The sequence below is a fragment of the Alligator mississippiensis genome, chromosome 1 (assembly GCF_030867095.1).
Source record: "Alligator mississippiensis isolate rAllMis1 chromosome 1, rAllMis1, whole genome shotgun sequence".
Taxonomy (NCBI): Eukaryota; Metazoa; Chordata; order Crocodylia; family Alligatoridae; genus Alligator; species Alligator mississippiensis.
In genome coordinates, this window is record NC_081824.1 from 111,056,219 (window position 1) to 111,074,424 (window position 18,206).

General features: G+C 43.8%; 1 protein-coding gene across 2 annotated transcripts in view; it reads right to left on the bottom strand.

The window, feature by feature from the left end:
* Window positions 1-18,206, bottom strand: part of THEMIS (thymocyte selection associated) — a 129,128-nt gene that overhangs the window by 85,626 nt on the left and 25,296 nt on the right. For both annotated transcript variants that reach the window (XM_019479475.2, XM_019479474.2), the window contains exon 2: window positions 15,009-15,167. In XM_019479475.2, coding sequence (XP_019335020.1) covers window positions 15,009-15,167 — 159 coding nt within the window. The remainder of the gene's footprint in view (window positions 1-15,008; window positions 15,168-18,206) is intronic.

Genomic DNA, 18,206 nt, shown 5'->3' on the forward strand with positions numbered 1-18,206 from the left:
TTATTATTATGGTCCAGGGAGCAACTTGTTGCATGGGAGGTTGGGGTGGAGAGCAAAGGTTGTTTATAACCCTTGCTAAAGTTTGTGGGCAGCTGCCAGTTCCTCTGTGGTGGATTGGGAGGTGGGGTGGGAGAGATATTAGTCATCTCTTCTGAGCAACAGAAGAATGCCTTGAGAGAAACTCAAGGTGGTGTGATTAAGCCAGATTTATTTCAACACTTGTTGATTGATGAGGTGCCAATTGCTCAGGGTCACGGATTGGGTGCCTCATGTCCTCACTGCAGGAAAGGGGGGAAGTGGGGCTGTGATCTAGCCAGTATTGAATAAAAGGCTGGTCAAATAGCTGTCTGGTTTTGTGTTTTGTCCAGCCAGGATGGATGCATAATACTGCTGCCCACCCCTCTCTCTTCATGCACAGAGATATTCTCTTTGGAGGTTTGCACCGTGATGGGCTAGTCTGGGGTTCTGAGCAAGGGGATTCTCAGTAGCAGCCACACAGCACCACAAGAAGGGAACAGGAAGGGTTTCCACAAGCACCTTCAGGTGACAGTCTTGGATTGAAGGCTACGGGCTGTAGAGACCCAACAGCTGACTACCACTCCACTCTCCTATCTGTGGTTGTAGTCCATGCTCAGTCATTGCCCCATGGTGTTCAGGGTTTCCTCTATACTTGGATCCCCATCACATCTGTGCAGCACAGTGTTGACTCCTACCTTCCTGTGTAATGGACTCTGCCTTGGCTGCAACTCCATCCCCAGTGGTGACATAGGTGTTGGGGGGTGAAAACTGCCCTATCATTCTGCAGAAAATGGGGCATCTCCTCACAGAAGAGCATGGTATGCTTTGTGCCTCTGGAGGTCCAGTTGGCATCATGATTCTGCCTGAATTGGGTCTTCATCCATTTGGTTCTAGCCCTGCAGTATATCCACTCCCAGTCATGGCCCTGCACTCTCATCTCTTTGGCAATCTCTTGGAAAACTTCCTTGTTGCAGTGCCCACTGCAAAGTTGCTTCTTGGGTTTCCTCCTTGTTCAAGCTGGTAACAAGATTCATCACCTCTTAAACATCCCAATTCTGTCCTCAGTTGTACACAGAAATGAAAGACAGGCTAAGATCTGCTATGGTGTTGGATGGCACCCCGGGGATCCAGATGTCACCAGGTAAGTGAGGGCCAGGGTTGGCCACTGGGCTTAAAGATATAGGTAGGGGTGCATCATTGGGGTATTGGTACATGGCTCTCTTTCACTCTGACCAGTTCTGAAGCTGGTTGAGGGTGTGCGGCTTTACTAGCCATGCCCCTCTCCCAAACTCTTACCTTTCCAGGGACATCCATATGCCAACATCAGCTCAACTGGCAATGCCCTCCCAAGTCCCCAACTTTCCAGGGGGTTCTATTTGCTGCCCCAAGATGGCTGGCCATACTCCTTGTATCTCTGAACTTCCCAGAGGCTTCTACTACTGACCCCAAGATGTTTAGCCATGCGCCACCAACCATGAACTTTATGAGTGCCGGTAATCACCTACCAGTCCTAGCTCAGTCAGCCATGCCTTCCCAAGGCCTTACCTTCCCGAGGGAATCCACCTGCAGGCAACAACTGTTCCAGCAACATCTGCCCATGCCCTGAACTGCCATGGTTCAGGTATGTGCTGGCAGTGGCCAGTCTAGCCATGCCCACCCAAGCCCTGATTTCATCAGGGTTACTGTCTGCCTGCCAACTCCAATCTCTCTGTCTCCCACCCTGGACACCAAGCTCCAGCACCAGCTCCCACAGGCTAGAGGTGGGGTTGTTCTGGGGTCTGGGTAGTAGCATACTAGAGTTTGGAACTTCTATTGTGTGATTTTGGCTCTGTGCCTGACTCTTGGGATCTTGGGTTTTTGGGTCCACATCTGAGTCTTGGGGTCTTTTATTCTGTGTGTTTGGGTCTGCATGTGGGTCTTGGGGTGCTTTGAGACAGGGTGTGGGAAGGCCCAGGGTCAGGTGCCCAGAAGTATGATTCATGACCAGAGGACACAGCTGTTTTGGCCCCCCACATCTCCCCACAGTCCAAAGTGCAAGGTGGGGATGGGGAGAGAAAAATCAATGAACACTGGGATGCTGGAGGACAGCAGGTAACTTCTATCAGTAGGGAAACTGTACAAGAATTTGTTAAACCAGTCTAACCCCTACTGGTCTAGAGTTACAAACTGCTCAGACTAAGCGTTGCAAAACATTGCATACTTTAGAGTTTGTACTACAATAACTGAATTCTGTTATTCTAAAAGTAATGTTTGTATGTAGACAGCTTGAGAGAGAGAGATTACAGCAGCTCTATCTGAAATGCAAAACAAGATGTCAGCTGCCTTCCAGCTGATCCAGCAATGTACATGGAGAGTCTTCTAGAAACAGAAATCTACAACATCTCCTTTCAGTAATATGGCTATGCTCTTTGCAACTTTTCTTTTCATGAAGATTTTGTAGCTGGAATTTAGATAAAGTTTTTGTTTGATTTCTTGTTTTGTTTTTTAATTATCTAGGAAGTTGAGTAGAATCCTGCTCCACCAGAACTGGAGTGAGAGCAGCAGTAACACTATTTTTTCTTTGGTAAAATGAGCAGATATGACTCAAGGGCAAAAAGACACAAAAAAGTTTAAATACAAACATTTCCACGTTGTTACTTTTTGACCACTGCTACATCAATACACTACATGCAAAAGTAACATAACACAGATGAGGAATCGCATTAAAATTGGTGACTTAAACCTGTGCAGGTTTCTGAGATATTAAAGATTTAGAATTTCTCTTTCATAACTTTTATACATTGGAACCAATGACTTTATTCTCTTTCATCACTGTTTTTCTTTGTGGACCACTGAAATGTTATCACAGCCTATTGCTATAGGCAGTGCAAGCCACCAAGTACCACAAGAGGGTGAACAACCTTGATTCAATAAAAGATAGACTTGCCTTGGTAAACTGTACAAAGCGTATGGAAGGATAACTAAAATTCTCAGTAGAACTCAGTGAAAAACAATCTTTCTGTCCTACATGAGTTTAACAGTCAATATTATTTCTCACCTAGAAGCATGTTGAAAAGTCAATATTTCAATCAGTTTTGCAAACTGATAATATACCACGTTCAGTTGGGTCAACAAAAATATTTTTCAAGTAGATCTGAAGTTATTCAGATTATCTAATAAAACATGATAACAATCTACCCCCTTGTGGCAAAGTTCAGGTTCCAGGGGTGGCCAACTCTTATGCTGCTCTGACTCTAAGGTACTCTTCCCTTCTTCTCACCTGCTACACCTTGATGTAACTACTGAATATTAGAAAATGGAGGCTGCCTAAGGGTCCTAGAGTAAGCCCTCAGTTCTTATGACCAGCAGTGGGTCCCACCCAGACTTTGTTGGTCTTAATCCTACTTTGTGACCAGTACTGACAGCCTTAAGAACTATTCATTGTCTCCAAACCTCCCCTACAGCCATGCCTATGCCTCTCAGGTATTACTGTACAATCATTCCCTTGTATGGGCTTTGGCTTTCTTGGCCTCCGCCCCTTTTCACTATCTGGGCCTTCTAGCCCAAGTCCACTGTACTGGACCTGGCTTGTGGGTACCAGCAATTATCTTGATTGCTTTAGTCTTGGGCCCCCTAGCCCTGTCTTCACCCTGCTCTGGGCACAGAGCCTTCTTTGGCTCTGTCTGGGACCCTGGCCCTACCTTCTCTGGGACCCCCTGGCCCCATTTGGCTTGAGTTGCACTCAGCTGCAATCCTTCCCTAGGCTCAAGCCTGGTCTATGTCTTGAGCTCCTAGCCTCTGGCCCTCTCATGCCTGAGGGCCTGGCTAGGGCCTTCATACCACCTCTGCTAGTCCCAATCCCAAACCACCAGTATAAACCGTAACAAAGGAATATGCCTTTCTGGCTGTAACACCAAGTAACCCACTTTGGGTCCAAACATAAACAGTGGCTACCTGTCAGTGCAATAAGGCTTCCCCTTATCTGGGGTCACATTCCTCTCCAAGGCCACAGCATTCGGTTTGCCTCCCCCAAGGTAGTACTGGTGCCAGCTAGGAGCTCTCCTGGCCCCTCCTGCTCTGGAGGTCCATCCCCTGCAGCCTCCAGGGCTAGACTGCCTGTGTCAGCTGAGGCTCTGAGCTTATATACATCTAAGCCCTGCCTCCTTCCAGTCAGGTGACTCAGCAGCCATCACAGGTGTGTTCATCCTGACCTGAGGACCTGCCTGCTTAATCTGTGGCCATTTAGCTGCTCTTGGCAGCTCTTAGCTGCTGAGTAGCTTGGGTCTGTCCCTTGTGTATGCTGCTGCTGGCTTTTGGCTACACCGCAGCTAGCAAGTGTAACTAAGTCAGCTCGCTTTGCTTCAGTTTCCTTTTAAGTAACAGAAGTCTTGCTTCCTGCTACACCCTGCCACATCTCCTCCAACCTGGAAGTGGCCAGCACAAACAATAGATGATGCCTCTCAGGATATTAGTCATTTCTACTTCCAACGCCCACATAATATACCTGTTGTTTTAGCATCCCTCTCCAATTCTTACAGGAAAAAAACACATTTAGTTTCTTTGCAGCATCAAAGAAGGCAACATCAAAAAGGCTAATTAACGTGCATGCACACGCACACATACACACATTCTAGAGAAAACTAATTTTTCATTGAAAAATAAAGATCCATTGCAAGCAAACCCAAACCGTGTTCTTGTCACAGTGGAGGTCTGCACACTGAGATAAGATCCAAGTTTATCCTTAAATATTCACATTCAATGCGTTTTTACATGGAGTTCAGTGATTCTTCAACCAAGTGTTTAAAGGAAGCCAATTGCCTGCAGAATCATAAGAGCAAGTGAAAAGAATTTGCCTTAGTAAGACAGGCCACCAGATGGATGCATTCAGTACTTGGGCACTGAAGCAGTATGGTTATCTTGAGGTAATTACAACTCTGAATTACAGCAAGGCAGAAGCTGCATCTGAGATTCTCTAAGACCTAGGGGTGTTGTTATTTCAAGAAAAATTTGCACATTTATATATTTTTGTGTGGGCTTTCCTAGATGAAGATGACAATTTAGGGGACTGTACAATGGGGTTTAGCTGAGCTGTGTGATTAAGTTACCTGCTCACAAGCTTTAAGAATTCGATACAGGCACTTGTACAATGGGATACCAACACTCAAGCCTTCTTGAATACTCATAGCAAATGTCCAATTTCCCAGGAAACAATAACGTTTAAGAGGCAATTCTAGGCCAAACTGTCAAAAGCAAGCACCATGGTTGTCTGCAAAGCACCTGCTAATTGCAAAAAAAATATGCAGTTCCCACCATTACAGTCAGGCTATCCTTCCCCAACAGAAATGTGTCCAACCGACAAAAAGCTTAGGACTCTGTTTCACCATTTCTCAACCTTATTTTTTGTCGGGACTGTACAAGAAAGACTGCAATTCCAGAAATAGGCAAAAGCTTCCCAGCCCAAGGGAGCTCCCCCTTCCTAGCTGTGGTGGAGAAAGGATAGGACAGTGTCACATTGTGCTGTTTGAGAGCTACTTTACATTAGTTCTGCATCCCTTGTGTGATATTCTGTGCAATCTTACTACGGAAGAGATGTGATTCTTTTCTGTCCCCCTGGAGACACCAGATTGACCATCTCTGGGATCAGTCACAGCACATAGTTTGCATTGCTACAAGTGGATAGTAAGCAAGATGTAGCCATCATACTGAGCAAAGATTCTAGTATAATAAGAAGGCCATTTTGGTGACAGCATCACAGTGATCATTCCTTCACTGTAGCAGGAACAATGTGCATATACGGTGTTGGGTTTTTTTTCTTTTTTTCACTGTACAGGGCATTGCAGTAAGATCCACAATACACAACAGCTTTTGACTGAGTTTATAACCAGGCTGGGATGTGGCTGGTTCTAAATATTGATGATATTCAGACATTGTATGATAAATATTCCATTAGTAACTGTGGCAACTAATAGTTCTGTACAGTTGCCAGCAGCCTAAATGGAAAAGAACCATGTGTTTAATGGAGAGAGAGTTAACTGTGCCTGCGTTAACTGGTTTTTACAATCCCACTTTCTCACAGCTGTCCATGTAATAGACTTAACTGCCCACGTGTAACTAGCTCCTTCTTGCGCATACGACCTCTGGGCACAGTGTTCCTGGCTGAAGCGATGTGGGGAAGCTATACACCATCCTTAAATGCCTCGACTCCAATGGGATCAAGCAACATGAAGGAGCCTTTGCTATTTGGCTAAATGTGGCCATTTTTAACATGGTTATGAATAAGCAGAGTGTACCTCAAGCTGACTACTACCCAGCAGCCAGCACATACCAAAACACATTGGTTTCATTGCTGTGTCAGTTAGCAAAGACACAACCTCCAAAAGGTTAAAAATCACCCCTGGTTGAGAATGCTTTGACAACATACAGGTAGGAAGACAGGAATTTTTCCAGGGATGGGGACAAATCTATGAGATTCATGTGTCGTATGTGACTGAATTCAATGCTTTATTGGCTTTCCTAGAATTACCAAGCTACTCGGAAGTCAGTTATGTCTCCAAGAAGCTGATTAATGCGCTCCCCCCACTCTGGAAAGCAGGTTTCAGATGAAAATGTAATTAAGAAGAATCAGACAAAACTGGATGTCTGCTTTTCCCTCTGGATTGATACAGACTGGCACCATCAGGGTTGAGAGAAGGAAAATCTTAATCTTACATTCTGATGGTTTCCTTAATTTTGGTAACAGAATGGTAGAGCAGACAGCTAAAGGACCATGTGGACTTGCATACTTTGCTCCTATATTGGGATGCCTATGAATTAAATGCTTCTAGTGGCCACCTGTTTATGCTTTTCATTATGTAAAGTTCCATATGGCTCTCTTTCAACAGATAGGCGCTGAATATTAAAAAACTTATTCTTGTGTAGAGAATGAAATCAGCAATAATCCTTATCTAAGTATCATCATATGCTGTGGTGATTTTTCATAATGCTCTGTTTGCTAAGATATGTTTGTTTTTTTACTAGGAAATGTGAAAAAAATCTATTTTCCCTGGTTACTTGGAATCCTATTAAAATCTTAATAAATTAAATCATAAGTCAAAAGTTTTTTTAAACCATGTATAACAATGCTTCCTCACTGAGCAGGAGACATATACCAAGTTAAAGATTCTAAACTTCCGGGGCACTTGTATACATGCTTGCACCACAGCGGTGGGCACTTTGAAAAGCGCCCAGCACTGCAGCACATACATTTGTATAAATGGGGAAATGTGTATCAGCACTGAGAAAATGGTGGCTGCACACTTTTGAACTAAAGCACAACAAAGGTTTTAGTGGATTAGGCTCCAGCCTAATTCTGTACGCCAATGTGGTGCAGACCCATGTCATCCATACTGCAGCCATCATTCCCCCACCGAATTTCCACATCTGTGAAGAGCGCTGCAGCCTGGATGACAGCTCTATAAGCCAGACCATAGGTTGAGCACCACTGTCCTTAAATATAGGCACGTATGCACTTAGGAAAATTCAAAAAGAATAATTGGTTGTCCAAGTTCACAATTCCTTGAATGTAGTACATTTTGATTGAGGTTTTATGCATTTTGTTTGGGATTCACAGTAGCTGGCATGTTATGCAAGAAGATGTGTATACCAGGACCTCTGGCAAATGTTAAAACATTGACATGATTGGGATTGGAAAAATTTTCTGCCCCATCTCAACCATCATGCCTCCTGCTATTCCAGATGTGCATGGTAGGAGGCACAAAATTTGAGATAAAGCAGAAAATTCCTCTGATCCCAAATGCACCGTGATAGAGCTGCTCCCAGACTGATCCTGCAGATTGGGTACAAATTGCCTCTGTCCCAGGCCCAGGGCTGCCCCCAGGCCCCAACAGGTTCCAGACATGCACTCAGCCTGACAATAAGCTGGTTGTTGGACTTGGACCTGGACAATCCCAGTCTGGTTTGAGACCCTGAGCTGTCCAGGGCTGAGGCTGACAATCAGTTGATTGGCTAATTAATCAGTCAGCAGCACAATACATGTAAAGTGTATCAGGGGCCTAGCAAACAGGAATTTCAGAAGAGGGGTGGTTCTGCGATCCCTTTCCTGGATTTAAGGCAGCATTTATGCAGCTCTTTGCAACTCTGACTTGCGTGTTGTTGATACTTTGGGATTCTGCGACATTCTCCAATGAACAGGATGTAAGACAACCCAGCCCCTTTTCATTTTATACACTTTGCATGTCACTATCATTAAACAAACGCAGGTTTCAGCTGCAAGCCCTGAGCTCTCTCCTTTTTTCCTACTGTGAAATGCAGTTCTTTTATTAGCTTCTTTGTTGCTACATTTTACTCATTCAGCCAGCTTACTGTGTATTTCCCCCCTGCTAATTGTTTTATTCATCATTTCAGGATTCCCTCATCTGAGTTTGAAATGAAAAGGGTTATGTAGATATTAAACACTGAACATATTAATTCCCTGTATATATTTATATATATACATATAAATTGAAAACTGTGTAAACTGCATAAACTATTGATAGGTGAGATATATTTTCATTTTGTTTCTCATACCAGCTAATACAATTCACTCAATTGTTCTTTATTCCACCTCTCCCTGAAATTCTTTTAATTTGTTCAGAAATTCCCCTCAAGGTACAAACTTGAACAGGAATTTCCTATACATTGCTAACTCACTATAATGATTGCTGCTGTCAAATGGCTCACAGGAGTGGTTGTTGTTGATTGCAAATGGAGACATACTTTATCTTAAATATAATGTTTAAGGATATTCAGACCAAGTTATTGGCCACCATATATTCCTTCCTCTGAAGCAGTTAATATGTTGTGCACAAGATCTCTTTGGATATCTCCCTTGGAAACCTGAGCAGCCTTTTTCCTGAACTCTCCTGCATTTTTAACACATGCTAAGGCATTATGGCATTGTTAGTCACAAACACAACTGTGTGAATATTCTAATATGAGGGTAAGAAAGTACCTTATTTCTTCACACGTCACAATTAATAAGGAATAAGGCAAAAAAATGGCCAAAATTGTTAGCTAAATAGGTTATTTTACCATTAATTATTTCTAGATGCAAGGATAAAGGCCTTACCATACATTACCAAACTGAATTTACTTATATAAGAATTCAGTCTGTGATAACCTCAGAAATACAAAGTGCAGAGAAATCCCTAGAAACATACAGGACAACGCAAACAGTATGGACATTCTTACACAGATACGTTGAAAAACCAAGACAAAGAAACCAATAAGACTGTTTTAACATTGCAAATACTGGGGGTCAAGACAGATAATGGTAAGAGAGGGTCTTTCAGAAATATGGGCTAGTCAGATGTCTTATGTGCTCAAGTGACTTATTATTGAACATAAAATGGTTTAAGCTTACCTTACATGACTAGATGCATCTTTGTCACAATAGTGGATGTTATGGGAGTACACAGTAGCTAAGTGTCTGGGTACCCTTCAAGCAGAGGAAGACATTTAGCCCAGAGTCTCCCACAGTCTGGGTGAGTGCTGTAACCCTTGAGCTACTAGATTTATAAATCAAGTGCATCCATCTTGTACTCTGGCAGATGTTACAATCTAGACTTTCAATTCCTTTGTTTTTCTTACAAGTTCCCAACATGATGTGCTTCACTTTCAATCAAATTGAACATTGTGTGTCAAACAAAATGAATTACTTGGGTTTTTCATTTCAACAAGAAAAAAATAAAATCTATCAAATGCAGTTTGATCTGCACCACTCCATTTTAAAATCATTTTCAGTTTGTATGCTGAATTGAAAATCCCTGTCATTCACACAACTGCATTCTCTAAATCAAATCTGGGCTGTAATCAAAGCATTCAAATTGCATAATAGGGATTATTTTTTCATACTTGGGAGAAAGTTAAAATGCACAGAAACAAAGATAGAGAATAAATTTGCAAACTTGGATAAATGAAGCAAGGGTACTACACTCAAATCTAATGACTTGGGTGCATGCCTCTCTTTCTGTTAATTTTAGAACTCTCCCTCCAATAAATTCCTTAATTTCAGGGAATGGTTTAATTATCACTGTGCAGAGTGCTATTGATTTTGGTACAAATCAGAGAACCAGAAGAGCTTAGTACAAGAGGAAAATTGTGCCCTTTTAATGCTGTAACAGAAGAATCTCCCTTGAACCTACTACCGCAGCCTATGCATATTAGAGCTCTGCCATCTTATATGTTTTTCTCTTCTGTTGGATATACAGCTTGATCTAAAGAGATAATGAAGTGTGAAACCATCTAATTTAGAAGCTTTATTTCCAATCTTATTTATTATCCTATGTCCTTAAATGGCCACCTCTCCTATAGCAATGGAGCATCTCTCACTACCTTCTTTCTCATTGAGGGGAAAGCCAGTGTTACTCAAGCCAGATTCACCTAGAAAGCCAGAAAGTTTTATAAGCAAAATTGGATATTAAGCATCCAGAATGCTAGAGTAATGTATTCTGGCAAACTCTACATCCAAAAATGAAACAGGAGAATAAAGTGATGGAGGAGCTGGTCACCACTAGGATGGTGTCAATAGGAGTAGCTCCAACAGGGCCTTGTTCCACTTTTACATTTAAGTCACCCTAACTGTGAAAGAGTTACTTCTTATTCACACTGATATAACTACGAACTTACAATTAAAACTGCAATTAAGCTTCTAGATTCTAATCATAACTCTTCTATTGATATGCTATGTAACCTTGGGGAACTCATTTCTACATGCCTCCCACAGTGTCACAGTTTAAATGGGGCTGTCGAACTTCTTCACAGTGAGGGGGCACAAACCACATAGTCTGTATATGGCACTTCAGGGTGCCACACACACACCATGAGCAGTGTAACTTCCTACATGGGCATATGTGACATATGGGCAACCCAGCCCCTCTCTTGCCATGCAGGCAGCCCATCTCACCCCATGAGATGTATGCAGCACCGTTCTACTGCCCCACCTGTAGGATCAGAAGTAGGAGCCAGAAGCTGGAGAAGGGTAGGAGCCTGGAGACCCTGGTTGCTGCAACAGCTGGAACTATCAGGGTGGAGAGGCTGGACAAGAGCCCAGGGGCTAGATGTTACCAGATGCTGCCCAAAGGCCACCAGTTGGACAGCCCTGTATTAGCCTGTCTTTATGGTTGTGCTATGGTTATCAGAAGAAACTATTACAGAACTTGTGAGCAAATATTTATGCAGACAGGAAAATATTTTTAAAAAACCCCGTTCACTCAAGGCCCCAGTTCATGTGTACAAAAGCTGTCATTTTTACCAACTTGGTCTTGATGAAAACAATAGGTCAAAATATTTGTTCGATGCAGTTAGGGAAGCATCTAAAAAGCAGATTTTTTTTCTCCAGTCTGTGTGAGTGCAGAAGGAGTACACTGATTCACTCAAGAAAAAAAGTGAACAAATTAGATTTAGGATAAAATGAAATAATGCAGAGAGCTAACTCATATTTGTACTAGTTTTCACTAATATGTGGGTCAGAATAGAGGCTTTTCAAGAATCCATTTTGCTAGAATAGAAGTTAGGAATTCTGTGGTGCTCTGCACACATACAGCAGATATGCACTCAGAGGTAAAAACTATAAAGCCAATAGATCTAGTTCTTCTTTCCTGCTCATTTTGTACCCAGCGGGCATGTCTGTACACGTATTTACTCCAGCCTAGATTTACTTGTCTACATGAGACACATTCATTCGCATTAGCCTAATTTAATGCATATTACAGTGATGCATTTACACGTGTGTGCACTTAATGTGCATTAAAAGTGGCAAAATTAGGCTAATAGTGCCTAGACTTGATACCTGCAAATGCAGGCATCTAATTTAGGCATGCTTAGTTAAAGCACATTAGCACACGTGTAAATGTGACCTGGCACTAACTTTAATGCCAAGTCTACCCAGCCTCTAGGGGCACATGGCAAGGCAGCAGGGACTTGGCACTAACTTTAATGCCAAGTCCCTGCATGTGTAGACACCTGCCAATAACCACTTAATGAGCATTAGCTTAATGCCTATTAAATTTAGTCACACTTAAATGCATGGGTAGATATACCTTGTAAGGGTTTTTGGGTAGGTATATACACATACTAGGAAGAGGGAGCAGATTTGCTCCCAATTCCTTGCAGCCCTACAATTCACCCCTGTGGCCACTGGTGGCAGCTCCAGGCTCCCCCTGGGTGCTAGCCCAAAGACTGGCTGGGAGCACTGGGCTGGGAGACAGCTGTCTCCTGCTGCTGCAGGGGGCGGGGAGGGGAAATGTCTCCCTGCTCTGGCAGCAAGGAGCTCCTGGCCCTGGCTCTCTGATCAGGGGCACAGGGCTTGGGAAGACCTTCAGGGGAGGTCCCATCAGTGGATCAGGGCAGGGGGCTGGGACCTGCCATGCACCTGTAGCTCTTTCTAAGCCCCAATGCCTTGACCACTCAATCAGGGCATGGGTCTGGGACCTGCCCCTGGCCATGACAGTTCCTGGCCACAGGCCACCCTGGGACTGGCCACAGGCCACACAGGAAAGTCTGCATATGCAACCCAGATCTGGCTGACGTCTGACAGAAACAGGACAGTCCCCAGCCACCTCCAGGCTGCATGTGCTTCATCAACCCCCACTCCACGATCAAAATTGTGCAGTTGCAGTCGCAAAACACGGGCTGGGAGCTCCCTGCATGGGGACAGTTCCCTGCCAAGCCTGGAGCTGGCTGTGACCTGCCCCTGACCAGGGGCAGCACCTGGCAGGCTAGTAGCCCACCTGGGAGGGCCCAAGGCATACTGCTGCCATGGAAAGAAGGACCAGGAGCCCCCACAGCCCAGGGGCTGAATGCAACCTAAATGATTTTAGGTTGCATTTCTTCTGGAAAGGGGGCCTGTTTTCCTTTGTGCATCTAAAAGATTGTCTACACCACCCGTGCTGTGACAGAGAACACTATACTGAAGCATGCCCTATACATTTGCTCTTGCTCCATGAGCTTCATATCCCAGAGATAAGGCGAATGTTACCACTACAGAGCATGTGCCACTAAATATGCCCGGGGCACAGAACGTAAGAAGAGCACTGAAGGCATACTCAGTACTGTTCTGGGATGGCTACATTGCCTCATTTTCAGCAGCTGGCACACATGGAGCAGGAGCAAGTGGGGTGAAACACTTCAGGCCTTTGCTCTGTTTCCACGTGAGGACAGTGCAGGTGCCCTTTCCTTCCAGTCTTTTTCCCCAGACAATTCTGTTTCTCGGTCTCGGAACCTACCCAAACCTAGGCCCCTTGGCACCTTTTAGTCTGTTCTTCACATTGGTTCCTAGTCTGCACATCAACTTCTGTTTCCCCGGCTTGTTTATGCAGTCTTGGTCTTCCTCCCAAACTTCCAAACTTGGTTTCAACCCCCTCCAACCTGTTTTCAGTCCCAAACTACTCTCTTCACTGCCCTTTGTGGATCTCGCTCTTCTCTCTGGTCTATCTGAGGCATGCTTTATTCTCCTTGATGCTGCCCGGGCCACTCTAGTAAAAGTATTGAGAGCACTGCAAGGATAAAAATCCTCAGCCTGATGGTACCTGATATAATGGCAGCCCACAGCACCTGGGATCGTGTCTGTAGGGAAAATTGTGTGAGCCCCTGAACCTTTGGGCTGGAACATGCTCAATTACTCTAGGGCAGATGTCACATGCAAAGACCAACGGGCATGTGTAGGAGCGATGATGGGCAGAGTATGCTCAGTATTGATTAGCTGCCAAAACCTAACAAGTCTCTATTGAGCATGGATGACATTTTTCAAAGACTTATAACTATTGCTGGTTGGCAATTTTCTGACAAAACCAAGTTTAATTGAAAAATGCCAGTTCACTGAGCTTGAAATGTTTCATTTAAAAGATCTCAGGTTCAATGAACTTTCGCTGACTCCAAGGCAGGGTCTGAGGGAACCTGTCTGGATTTCTCACATGGCTGTCTCTTGGACAGGCACGCTGGAAGACAGCGTCTCTCCCCCATGTGGCAGATGCCCCTGACATGTCTGCCTGAGGGCTATGGATCCTTGCAGCTACAGAGGGAAAGTAACATTCTTCATTAGATCCACAACTAAGCAAAGAGCTCACTAGAAGCTGAAAATAAAAACTGGCTTCATTCCAAGACAGACACAAAAATTACATTTCATGTGAATGAAATTTCTGGTGAACTTGGAAAGCTTGGTTCTTGGCCAGCTGTACTCAGCTCAGTAACAGGGGGAACCACCATGGAGGCAGGGGGAAGGATGGAGGCAGTGAAGCTTGGGGCTCCAGCCCTACACAATAGAGGGGTTCAGGACTCCCTTCATAACCTGCCAGCCCCACTTCTCCCATGGGAGACACTGTTACCATAAAGGAAGCAGTGTGTTCACTGCCAACAGCCAGGGTAACCCTTCTCTGGCCCTGCAGATACCACCAAATTAAGGGCTTTTGGATCCTCGTTGGGCAAAGTTGGCTGTTTTTCTCATATCGACACAGTAAGGCAATGTTGTACCAAGGAAATTTTAAGTCTGCTCTCTAAAGCATGGAGTTGCCAGAATTTCTCCATAAAATAGTTGGTAAGAATTTTCTTACAGGCAAAACAACATCTTTCCCCTAATCTTGTTTCCAGAAATGACTCAGCCGTTTTTGCTGCAGCTCTTAAAAATAGTTTAGCCCAACTCAAGCATCCAGTATGGAAAATTTCAGCCTAAACAGTTGAAGTTAGCAAAGTCATAAGTAACTGAAAACAGGTTTTTATAATGGGCCTCACCTTGGACCACCTTAGGTATAACTCTGCCTATAATAATAATAATAATAATTCTTAGCCAAACAATAAAAAGCTACATAAGATTAAAAATTAGTTGCTTTTGTCTAATGCCATCTCCTAAGATTATATTCTTGACAACTGAGTAGGTACTTAGGATACACATCAGTTAAGTCTAACGAATCAACAAAACAGATAAAGGTGATTATGTTGATTATAATTCCTCAGTAACATGTATTCATAAAATACTGTACCTGGAAAATTCAGAGAGAGTTCAGTTTTAGATGAACATCGACCTTCTTCATTATTCTCACAGATACTTGCTATAAGCTTATTAATTTTGAACCCAATAACTTTAATCACTTCTCCTGTTGGCAGACAGCATTCATTTCCAAACATTTCATAGATGGAGCCTGAGAAAAAATACATAAGAAAAGAAAGATATTGCATATGTTTTAGAACTGTTTAACATATTTTTATCACTTTTATTGGAAGATATCCTCCTGCCAAAACCATATGAACAGCTAATGTAAAATTTATATTATTTTCAATATCTAACTTGGTATTTACTTTCTCAATATCACAGACACCAAATTCAGTTTTTCACTTATTTGTTCTGGGTGTAAATAACACATAAAGAGCACTCTTGGAATTCAGATCTATTCATCCTGCTACCTGTGGTAGGATCACCATATTTCTTATAATATATGGAATATGGAAAACCAAAAAAAAACATTGGAGTTCTCCCTACACAGTCTTCAAAAGCTATTGAACTCAATAAGAATCAATCTTTCTTATTCCAATGCTATCTAAATCCACTCCCACCTCCCAAACTATGCACATGCCCAGGAACATCTATCTCATAGAACCGTCAAGGAGAGAAAATAAGCTGAAGAGATGAAGGCTAGAGATGAAGGCTTTAACGCTCTTATATTAAAGTGGAATATTCTGAAGCAATCTGAAGGTTAGGAATATTGCACAACTCCTGACTCATGATATTATTCTACTTTTCAACAGATAGGCAAGTTGCAAATGTCTATCTTCCAATATTGCTGCTGCCCTCCGAACACACCTTCCTAATAGTCCTTCATACAAAATGACTTGTCACCCTGACAGTTTTTCTTAGAGTTATACATTACTTCTTTGTCCAATTATATATCATAAAGGTTCATCTATTAAAGATTCTCCTATTAGTAAATCAAGGTTGCTTCTAGGTCAAAACCATTTCCTTTCACTCAGTGCAGAGTATTGTTCATAATTTGTGTATAGGGAACACCCAAAAGTCATCGTTTACACACTTACTATCTTGAGTAGGCCTTCTTGCTAATAATAAGTCCTATAACTTGCCATAACTGTTGATCCTGAAAGAAAAAAATTGAGCTAAAATAAGATATGCCAGAGAACTAGCTGTCACTTCATAATTACAACTATAACCAGTCTTTCTTTAGAGAAGCATGTCACTTCTCTCTAGGGAAGTGAAAACCCACAGAGATGAGTGGGATGTTGCCTGCAGTCATTTCCAGAAATGAAATCCTCCATATGACTTTTTGAATATGTTTGACGAGAAGGTGGGAAGAGAGGAAATAACTCCCTCCTACTTTCCTGCAGTTGGATAGACCTTCAGTGCTAAGTTAACTCAGATGATTGGTACCAGGATTCTTAAGTGAGCAAAGATGCAGCCAAATTCACCAGGTCTTCATTGGTGCTGTACTCACTATGTGTGCTTCTGGGACTTGGATAATGATTCCTAGTGTCCTAAAAAGTTCTGAGAAAAATAAATTATTTATTTCTAGCATATAGATTTCAATAAAGCTAAGGAGTTAGTTTAACTAAGAGACAAGCAGGTCTGAAATTATACAAGGAGACAATCTGGGTTTTAAGACACTGAAAAGCTTAGAACTGACCTGGGAGGGAGAGGGAGTCCTTCGACATATAATGATAAAAAAAGGCTGAAGTGTTTAAGAACAACATTAGTTTAATAGTGGTGTAACTGAGGGGGAACAGCCAGGATAGCACTCCTGGGTGCCACCTTGATAGAGGAGTGTCACAGAGCACTGAGGTGCCCTGTGCCTGAAGAGGGGAAAACTGCTAAGGAAGGAGCCCTAGCAGTGACTAAGGAGCACAGCTGTGGGTTGCCAGGGCAACCAAAGAAGGTCAGCTGACCAGAAGGGGCAGGGCTTGACCCTTATAAAGCCCAGGAGCAGAAGCCTGAGGGGGTTCTCTGCCAGCAGCTCCCTAAGCTAGGATATGGGAAGAAGCCTGACTGCAGGTACGGCTTATGGCAGCTCTTGAGGCTTGAGCAATGTTGTTTTAGCCAGGCGGCTTCAATTTATGTTACAGCCCAGGGGCTTGTGTTTTGTTGTTGTTATAAAACCGGTGGTTTGGGTGAGGCTATTAGGGGTTGGAGGAGGCCTCATAGGGGACTCACAGCAGAGTGTGAGGACCCCAGCGCCAGTGCAGGCGCAGCATAGTGAGTACAGAGACCCAGCCCCAGAGGGGGGGGCCACTGAGAAGCCCCAGTGCAGGCATGGCGAGCCCCAGGAGAGGGCAGCATGATTGAGGAGCCCAAGTTGGGCACTGTGAGCCCCAGGATAGGGCAGTGTGATTGAGGAGTCCAAGTTGGACACGGTGAGCCCCAGATAGAGGGCAACATTACTCGGAAGCCCAAGTGTGGGCATGGCAAGCCCCAGATAGGGGGCAACACTATTAAGAAGCCCAAGTGTGGGCCCAGCGAGCCCAGATAGGGGGCAACATTACTCGGAAGCCCAAGTTGGGCATGGCGAGCCCCGGATAGCGGGGGCAGCATAATTCAGGAAGCTCAAGTGTGGGCATGGCGAGCCCCAGATAGGGGGGCAGCATAATTTAGGAACCCCAAGTTGGGCATGGGGAGCCCCAGGAGAGAGCGTTAGCATCACAGAGAAGGCCCAGAGAGAACAGGAAGGGGCCAAGATAGGGATAGACCTGAGTTAACATCTGCGAGGCTTGGGCTGTGGTATTGGGGAGGAAATGGAGCTGCAGATAGCGCCCCCTGGCAGCAGGGCAGTACCAGGGCAGCCTCCCGCTAATTAACACCAATTAATTAACAACAAGGCATGGCAGGCGAGTAAGCGGGCGGTTGTCCCAGAGACAGGTGTGTGGGCCACGTTAAGGGTGGCCCAGATCGTGTACCCGTTACAAGGAGGCACAAAATAGGTGCCACATATTGGTAGTTGACTATGCTGCTACAATAGGCACTGTGGCAACAAGCACAGTGCCATATGTCACAATTGTCCCTGGTACAGAGCTGCCTTGCTATGCCTCTGACTTTTAACTGTACTTTATTAAGGTGATGTATCGCTCTTATGTTTTGGTAAGCTTTGATTTTACCAGATCTATATAGCACTTCTAACTTAGCTTTTAAAATGATCTACTATTTTTTTTCCTTAAAATGGTATTGCTGATCTTAAGTGTTT